At 47.5% G+C, this 9,290-nt stretch overlaps 1 protein-coding gene across 3 annotated transcripts in view; it reads right to left on the bottom strand.

The window, feature by feature from the left end:
- Positions 1–9,290, bottom strand: part of ntn1a (netrin 1a) — a 147,045-nt gene that overhangs the window by 47,804 nt on the left and 89,951 nt on the right. For all 3 annotated transcript variants that reach the window (XM_063201909.1, XM_063201918.1, XM_063201902.1), the window contains exon 3: positions 2,852–3,040. In XM_063201909.1, the coding sequence (XP_063057979.1) occupies positions 2,852–3,040 (189 nt within the window). The remainder of the gene's footprint in view (positions 1–2,851; positions 3,041–9,290) is intronic.

Consider the following 9,290-nt stretch of genomic DNA (forward strand, 5'->3'; position numbering starts at 1 on the left):
ATTGTTCCGCCATTGCCACCACCACCACCCCACCCCAAGCGCCCCGCGGCAAATCAGGAGGGAGGTGAGAATGAATGAATGGCCTATAACCTTTCTCCTGCCTTTATCCTCTTTTCCTTCTCTCTTTTTTTCTTCTCCCTCTATCTCTCTCTCTCCCCCTCTGTATATTTGGTGTCTTTTCTCACCTTCTTTCTTGTGTCTTGTCAGCTCTCTCTCTCTCTCTCTCTCTCTCTCTCTCTCTCTCTCTCTCTCTCTCTCTCTCTCTCTCTCTCTCTCCCTCTCTCTCTCTCTCAGCCTCTTTTCTCACCTTTTTTCGTGTGTCAGTATGTCAGCAGCATGTGACGGGTCATAGCAGAGTGCAGCATCATCCAGCACACCTGCGTGGAAGCCCTGGTAGAGAGGTGGAGTGTGTGTGTGTGTGTGTGTGTGTGTGTGTGTGTGTGTGTGTGTGTGTGTGTGTGTGTGTGTGTGTGTGTGTGTGTGTGTGTGTGTGTGTGTGTGTGTGTGTGTGTGTGTGTGTGTGTGCGCGATGTGACGGCATTCTTCATCTTTTTATGTGTGTGTTTCTGCTCCCTGCATGTGTGTGTCTGTGCATTGTTTGTGTGCGTGCGTGCGTGCGTGCGTGCGTGCGTGCGTCTGTGCGTTTACGTTCATGTGTGTATTTGCGTTCAGTGGGTATACCGTACCTACGCTATTCTCATCCTCCACCCCACTTCCACTTCCAGCCACCCCCCCCCCCCAGACCCCCCCCCAACCCCCAAGACCTCTCACTCATCTGACCTGCACCTAGGGATCACTTCACACCTCCGCTCTGTTTGTTTGGCTTGTGCTGTCAGAGCTGCCCCCCCCCAGCACCCCACCCACCTCAAATGAAGCCAAATAGCTCAGTGTCAGGAAGATGTACCTACCCAACACTACCCTACCCTACCACCGAGCCTAACCCTCACCCTAAACTGTCTCCCCTCAGCCAGGGAAGCTGACAGGGAGGGGGACAAAGGGGACAGTTGTCCCCGGGCCCAGGGACAGAGGGGGGGCCCAGATTTGGGTTCTCATTACATTGTATGTATGGGGTGGGGGGTGGGGGGCCTTCAGATGACTTTGTCCTAGGCCCAGCTGAAGCTGTCAGTGTCCCTGCCCACAGCACACCACCCTTCTCCTGAGCTCCATCTCCATCTCCCACCGCACCCCCCATGTCTGCTGACAGGAACCCATGGGGGTAGAGCCCAGCCTGGGGCGGTATGGGGGGGTGATGGTGGTGGTGGAAGTATGGGGCGTGTGTGCAGGGATTCCTTCTCCGTCCGTCTGTTTAAAGTCGTTTCCTCCTCCACTCACTCATGTTCACACAGGAGCTCTTAGGTGAAGGGAAGCCAACAGGGGGGGACAAATGGGTCAGTTGTTCCGGCCGGGCTCAGGAAAAAGGGGGGGGGGGGCATAATTGGGTTCTTATTACATTATATGGATTGGGTCGGGGGCCCTTTTAGTTGATTTTCTACCGGGCATGTCCAAAGCTGTCAGCAGCCCTGCTGAGGTGTATTGCGTTAGCATCGTTTTCAGTTTTTGAGAGAATTTATCATCATTGACAAAATATCAATGGAATTACGTGCTTTTTGAAATTATGTGAAATTATTTTTGAATGTGCTGCTGTTAAGTTTATTTGCAATCAGAGATGCAGGTGGATATTTTTGGACCCTTGTAAGCTCACGCAAGTTTGGCACCCGTGTCAGTGCTTATACCCCAACTTTCCTCGCATCCTTGGCTACACCCCTGAAATATTTATTTAAAGAAAAAAATCCGAAAATCTATCAGCAGTAGCAACGGCAGTAGTCCTCTGCTGAGCCTCACGACTAAAATCAGTGATCCTCACCTGAGCAAATTCTTCAGCTGCGATGTTTGTTGGTTTTTCACCTCAGATTTTTTCGTGTTTTCATTCCTGTGCCCAAAGGCGTGTCGTAGCTGTCGCACACTTGCGCGGCTCTCAAAAGTAACATTTCTCAACTCCCACAAATCCCCAACCGCAACCCCAGCTGCAACCCTACACCTAACCACCCCCCGTCCCTGCCCCCTCCCTCTTTCCAAACCACCCATCCAAAATGCTTCTTTTTTTGTTCTGACTCAGTGTTTCAACCGAGGTATGGTGCTTCCTCAAAGTATCCTACCAATGCTACCATTGGCACCCCTAGGAGTGATACTACCTAAGCCTGACCAAAACCCCCTTGATGCACGCTAGACTGTAGCGTATTATACTCACTTGGTAGGACAGCGCGCATGCTAGGACAAAATTACAAGACACCAGGACTCGTCAGTGGCTGTCTGACTTGTCATACCCTTGTACCCCCAACCCCCAAGCCCCAACCCCAATACCAACCCCAACTGCAACCCTTACTCCCTTTTCCATCTCAATCCTCCATTTTTGTCTCATTCCGAGCCAGGTCTTGTCAGGCTTCACTTGTCGCACCTTTGCAGGCCCCCAACCTAAAACCCCAAACCCGACCGCAACTCTACACCCACCTCTTCCCTTCAACCACCCCCAATAGGTTTTTTTTTTTTTTTTTGAGTTTTTTTTCCGCGCCGGGTTTCTACAGACTGACTGACTTGACATCAGTGTTGCCAGATGTACAATAATTATCGTATTTGTACCATAATTTTGTCCAATTTGTCCTCTGTAGGATCAAAAAAACCATTATGTACGATAATTTCAGAGTCGTCATTCACTTCATTTCGATGCCTCGAAACAACAATTTGGGTCTTGTACGATAATTTCCTCCCCAAAAAGCCCCCAAAAACATTTCGATACGATAATTCCGCCTTTTCCATCTGGCAACACTGCTTGACCTGCTGTACTGTGCCATACCTTTGCAGGCCTTCCTGTGTGAGATGGGCTTGGACATGTCGCGGTAGTAGCCCTCCTTGCAGTAGTGGCAGTGGCGGCCCGCCGTGTTGTGGCGGCAGTTGAGGCACACGCCCCCGCTCTTGCGGCCCGACAACTTGTACAGCTCCATGTTGAAGCGGCAGCGGCGCGCATGCAGGTTACAGTTACAGGCTGTGTGGAGAGAGAGACAGAGAGAGAGAGAGAGAGAGAGAGAGAGAGAGAGAGAGAGAGAGAGAGAGAGAGAGAGAGAGAGAGAGGGAGAGAGGGAGAAAGGGAGAAAGGGAGAAAAAGAAAGAAAGAGATCATGGCTCATTAGAACAGCAGTAAAGAGGTAATGCTATCATTTCTCACTGAGTAATTACAGGAAACACAACACAACTCAATAAGCATGACAAGCTACGGAGACAGAGGCAAAGAGAAACAGCTCGTTAGAACAACAGCAGAGATTTGCTGAGGTAACACTATCACTATCAAGTCTACAGTAAAACGGTGAGACTGTCGGAGAAAAAGAAAAAGAAAAACAGTACAACTTTTCGTGAGGTAGTACTTGAGAATCACCTACAATAGAATAAAGAAAGAAAGAAAGAAAGAAAGAAAGAAAGAAAGAAAGAAAGAAAGAAAGAAAGAAAGAAAGAAAGAAAGAAAGAAAGAAAGAAAGAAAGAAAGAAAGAAAGAAAGAAAGAAAGAAAAAGATCCTACAATAAGTGCTTTCCTGGGGTACTACTATACCACCTAAAGAGTCATTGAGAAATTATACTGAACAAAATACAGCAATGACAGCATGACACAAACTTGTGGTACCCACACAAACAATCAAAGAACAGCGGCAGAGCTTTTCTGAGGTAATACTTCCACCTACCTAAAAAGCCGATGATGAATTATGTTACATGCAACAAGCAATGGCATAAACTCAGCACACACACACACACACACGCACACACACTCAAAGAACATACCATACACACATACTGTACACTGTATAGTCTAATCTGTATGTTCATGGTGCTGAAACTGAACATAAACCAATTGAGTACAGTAGCCTTGTTCCTAAGTCTTCGCCATCTTGGCTGATAGTTTGCTGTGGGATCCAAATAATTCAGCTTGACAGCCAGGCTTCTCACTGGCATCCCAGAGGTGTGGGGGGATAAAGCGTGTTGGATTTTTTTTACCCTCACATATTAATGAGGTTAGGAACTAAGGCCCCCTTACTCTCTCTCCCTCTCCCTCCTCTCCCCCTCTTCTCTTACTCTCACTGGGCCTCTACTCCATCCTTCTATCCCTCTTCTTTTTCTCTCTTTTTCTCTTTCTCTCTCTTGTACAGAGGACTGGCAGCAGAGTGTATCACCACCACGCAACCGTATCTCACGCCTTTCGTTAAGTCTTCACGAAAAAAATAGAGTAAAGTGAATAGGCAGCGTGAAAATTAATCTATTATTTTCGTGAAGACTTTACGAAAGGCGGGCAATAACGTGAATGCACCACGAAAATTACTCTATTTTTTTCGTGAAGACTTTACAAAAGGCGTGAGATAGGGCTCCCACCACGCAACACTTACCGGGCCTTCTCCCTCTCTCTCTCCCTCTCTCTCTCTCTCTCTCTCACCCTCTCTCTCCCTCTCTCCAAAATAAAACTTGCAGCAGCAGAGCACAAGACACACCACCAGACAACACCTCCAAATTACCATTCCGACATCCTTCCCTTCCCTTCCCTTCCCCTTCCCCTTCCCTGGCCTGCCTTGCCTTCCCTTCCCTTCCCATCCCGTTCCCTGCCTTGCCTTCCCTTCCCTTCCCCTTCCCCTTCCCTGGCCTGCCTTGCCTTCCCTTCCCTTCCCATCCCGTTCCCCTTCCCTTCCCATCCCTTCCCTTCCCTTCCCTTCCCTTCCCTTCCCTTCCCTTCCCATCCCATCCCTTCCCTTCCCATCCCGTTCCCTGCCTTGCCTTGCCTCGCCTCGCCACCGCTGGCTAGCTCTAGCGCTTGTTGTTTACTAATGAGTTACACTGCCTGCCGCCGATGAGTTTAATTAGCGCCTGATGTTTATTCATGCCCTCGTCCCGTGTGAGTGTCAGTCGGCGCGATGCGATGTGTGTACCGTACACGCTGGCTTGGCTTGGCTTGCCTTGCTCTGCTTCATTAGAGGCACTTCACTGACTGACTGCCTGTCTGTCTGCTTGCTTGCTTGCCCACCTGAGGACGAGAAGTTTTGGCGCTATAACCTAGGAGGACACACACCACATGCATTATTGACGGCAGATGGGGACCTCATGTCATGTCATTGATTCTCCGAGTCAGGTCCGGGTGAACATGGAAGATTCAAGATTTCTCTTTTATTGGTCCTGAAGGAAATTGTTTCTTGGGCGTTCATAGAGCTGCCACATAACGCACAACACATAACTCCAACAAAATACACAGCACTGGCAGCAGAGACATTAGGTGCCAACATTAAGATTCATAAAGTGCCTACCTTAAGTGTATATTAGAGTGAGTACAGCATAACTTATGTGCATCCTTAAAGGGACACTCCACCCATTTGCATTAGGCTTTCCATTGCTAGACACTCATACTTTTGAATGGCCGTGCAACACTCTCTCAATTCCCCCTGAGACAGGAGAAATCCGTATTCACATTCACGCATTCTTAACACTTCCTCCTACAATGATGTACAAGTCGTCATTTTGCATCATTGTAGGAGGAAGTGTAAGAGAGGTGGATTTCTGTTGAGACTACAAGCCTATAACTAAGGGTATCCTTCCATACATTTGGTGCATACATAGAATTACAACACAGTCAACTCCTCTAGAAGGAACACTGTAAGGCCTAATTCACATCCAAGCGGTGAAGCGTCGCGGGACGGAAGCAATTTTTACCGGCGGTGGAGAAAATACATTGAAACAGATCTGTACTTCCCCACCAACCGGCGGTAGTCGGGCAGTAGCGGCGCGGGAGCCGGCTCTGCTCCACACTGCATTTGGAATTCTAGATAGAAAACTGAATAGAAAACCGAATTTTGGGCGGTAGTGGCCGGCGCTGTCCTATTCAAATGAATGGCAAAGTAGCGAACTAGCTTTGGCTGTGGGGGGATTTTGAACTGGACTGGCCACGCATGCCGACGCTGTCGGTGTGAAAGGCTTGTAGAACACACCAGCCGAAACTAAGCAGAAAGACCCTCATCTTCTCGCTTCCGTTCCGCCTGTCTCTGGTCTGAAGCCGGCCTAACTCAGGCATGGAAACTCAGGTCAGGAAGAGTCTGGGGATGCACAGGCTCCAATCTCGTGTCATTGGTCCATTATCAACTACTTGAGGCCTAAAGCTTCTCTCTCATATATTTAAAGTGGCAACACTCTCAAAATTAACTAAGTCAGGGTTGCTGTGGCCATGAATGCCCTAGGTCATGTCCCAATCCACCCACCCCCCATTTCCTGACTTATTTTGCTCTCCTGTTCCTATAAAGGCAAAAAAAACAAAGACTTAAACGGAGTTGGCCTAAATTGACAAGTCGTTGTCAAAGATAAACTTGGGCTTTAAATTGAGTGATGTGAATGATTGTGGGAGTGAGCAGGACAACGGACTCTTGCGAGGGGTTAGGGGTTGGGGTTAATGCAAAGGGCTTATAGGAAGGTAACCCCACACCTCCCAGGACAACCCCCACTTTAACTAACAATCTCCTCCAAACGGAATGAAAACCTTTATTTTCAATTCTCGGAAATACTTTAACTAACAATCGCCTCCAAATGGGATGGAATGGAATTGAAACCTTTATTTTGAATTCTCGGAAATGCTTGAAACATTAGAAAGGAAAAGTTTTTGAAAGTAAGTTTTGAAAAAAAAAAAAACATAACTGAACACATCTAATCAGAAATCCAGCTGTCATGTTTCAACAGCAAGGATTTCTTCCTCCAATCCTCTGCCAAATGCTTGAAATACTAGAGAGGTTTTGAACAGGTTTTGAACGCATGCCGAACAGAAACACCCCAAATCAGAATTCCAGCTGCCATGTTTCAGCGGTGGCAGAGCTACATTGCAGTACAGGATGTTTCCCATCCAGGTTCCCATCATCACTCTCGTAAGTCAGGTAGTTTTGGGCCCGCGGAGGAGCCAATGAGAGGGGAAACCACAGCCCGCTCTCTGAGGACACGCTGTGTATGTCCACAGGCTTTCCCACTGTAGACCAGGGCTTGACATTAACTTTTTCGCTTGACGGCCACTGTGGCTAGTGTTTTTCCAGAGGCACTTGCCATCCAGCTATTCAACTAGCCACAAATTTGATTCATGTATTTGTTTTTTATCATGGCACTGTACATATAACCTCAGAAGATGACTGTTTGTTTTATTTCCATATAGAAACCCATGCAAATAGAAACTGAGTAACTGAGCCTTTTCTTGAGCTTAAATACAATTGATACACAAGAGGCAAATTGCAGAATATACCCTATTCTGATATGTCATACAATAGAAGCTACCTGCCAAATTGGCTAGTGACACTGAAATTGTTACTAGCCACAGCCAAGTTTTACCAGCATTTGGCCGGTTGGCAGGTGCCAGTGTCAAGCCCTGCTGTAGACACCCACTACTGCTGAGGAAAACCTGCTGCAACCAGGAGTTTCTCTTTCTCTCTGCTCTCGCTCTCTCTTTTCTCTACAACCAATTCATCACTCTTGGCTAAGGATTTTCCTTTTCTCAAGTCTCAAAAAATTCTCTCAGCATTTTATCTCTATTTCTCTCTTCTGTCTATTCTCTAAATCACCCTCTTTCTCTGACACCTCTCTAACACTTCCTCTTTCACACTTTATCTCTCTTTCTCTTTCTCTGTCTCTCTCTCTCTCCCTCAATCCCTCTAAATCACCAAATCAGGTTTTCCAGGCGCTTGCTCGCTGCTCGCTGCACAGGGCTCGACAGAGCGTCTGCCCTTAATTAGGCTGTCCCTCAAGTGCCTCTTCTCAAGCAGTGTTTCCCCTGCCTCGTCTCGTCTCGTCTCTCTCTCTCTCTCTGGGGCTGTTGGCTTAAGTGAACACACTCTACCGGTATTAGCGGGGAGCTTTGCCCGCGAGCACCTAAAAAGGAGGAAACCTATCCTTCCTCGCCCTCGAGCCAAGATTACTCTGCTTGCTCCTCAGTCGAGGTCGAGGTCGATGTCGTGTCGATGTGTGCTACCTGTCAAGCTGAGCTACGAAAAGTTAGAAAGGAGTCACACACAAGAGCTGAATGCAAAATCAAAATTGTATTAAACAAAGCCGAAAAAAGTAAATAAAACCGACAGACAAGGGACACATGTTTCGGGTCTAACCCATCATCAGTGTTCCCAGTTGGGAATGCACCGAGCAAAATGTCGCGGATGCCACCCTTAATAAGCTGAGCTACGAAGCCATTGCAACGCACTACAGAAGCGACCCGAAGGGTTAGGACTGGTGTCGTGTCAACATCAGCTACCAGCTGAAATACTAAGCCATGGCAATGCACTATAGAAGCAGGGTTCTTTTTCGTTCGACTCATTCCGTCATCTCTATGGGAGACAGCTCATTGGCTGCGATGAGCTATCTCACAGAGATGACTCACTCATCTCACTCAAAGAACCGAGGACTCATATGAGCCCTATTGTTTTCATCATCCTTAGGGCACGGGTTCCCAACCTATCCCAACTTGGAGCCCACTTTTTTCAACACTTTTTACAACTGCTCAGGGCCCACCTCTGGCTCAATAAACAATACAACTCAACAGCGACACAATTTTTTTTTTTTTTTTTTAAATGTGCTTTTAGAAAATGATGCCAAGGCCCACTTGTTTTGAGAATCACTGCCTTAGGTGGTTAGGGATAGGGTTAGGATTTAGGTTGCGTGTGATGGAGTGACCATCACTAGGGTTGTGGGTGTGTTCTGACTGTCACGTCAACAAGCCTGGTTCTTTGGTGTAGAGGTCAGGGCCCCAATAACGAGCGTGGCTCTTTGGTGTAGCAGTCAGAGCCCCGTTAACAGCCTAAATAGCCCAGCTCAACGAAGCAGGCCATCTCGACAGAGCACCGGAGCTCACTGCTGCTGGATGGCTGGATGGCTAACTAGTCTGTGGGGAGCTAAGGGCTTCTGTTACCTTGCTACTCCCTCGCTCCTGCCATCGCCCAACTACCCTCCGCCCTCCACCCTCCACCCTCCACCGGCTCGATAGCCATCTAATAGTGCCAGTGGGACTCACTTCACATTCTTTCATTCATTGAGCATGCTGCGTGCTCAGCCAATTGAGAATGGAATGGGGCAGTGGAGAGCAAATGAAGAGTTCAGATGCAAAACCCCCTAACTCTTGCATTTCTTTATTTTTAGGGAACCCCGTTGTTGGTTTGGTTTACATTCATGTACCTGATAATACATATAAATATTAAAATTACATAAATAAAATAAAAAAAATATATATGCAATTTTGATAGATTTGTGCTACA

Source organism: Engraulis encrasicolus, chromosome 1 (genome assembly GCF_034702125.1).
Source record: "Engraulis encrasicolus isolate BLACKSEA-1 chromosome 1, IST_EnEncr_1.0, whole genome shotgun sequence".
In the NCBI taxonomy this organism is placed as follows: Eukaryota; Metazoa; Chordata; class Actinopteri; order Clupeiformes; family Engraulidae; genus Engraulis; species Engraulis encrasicolus.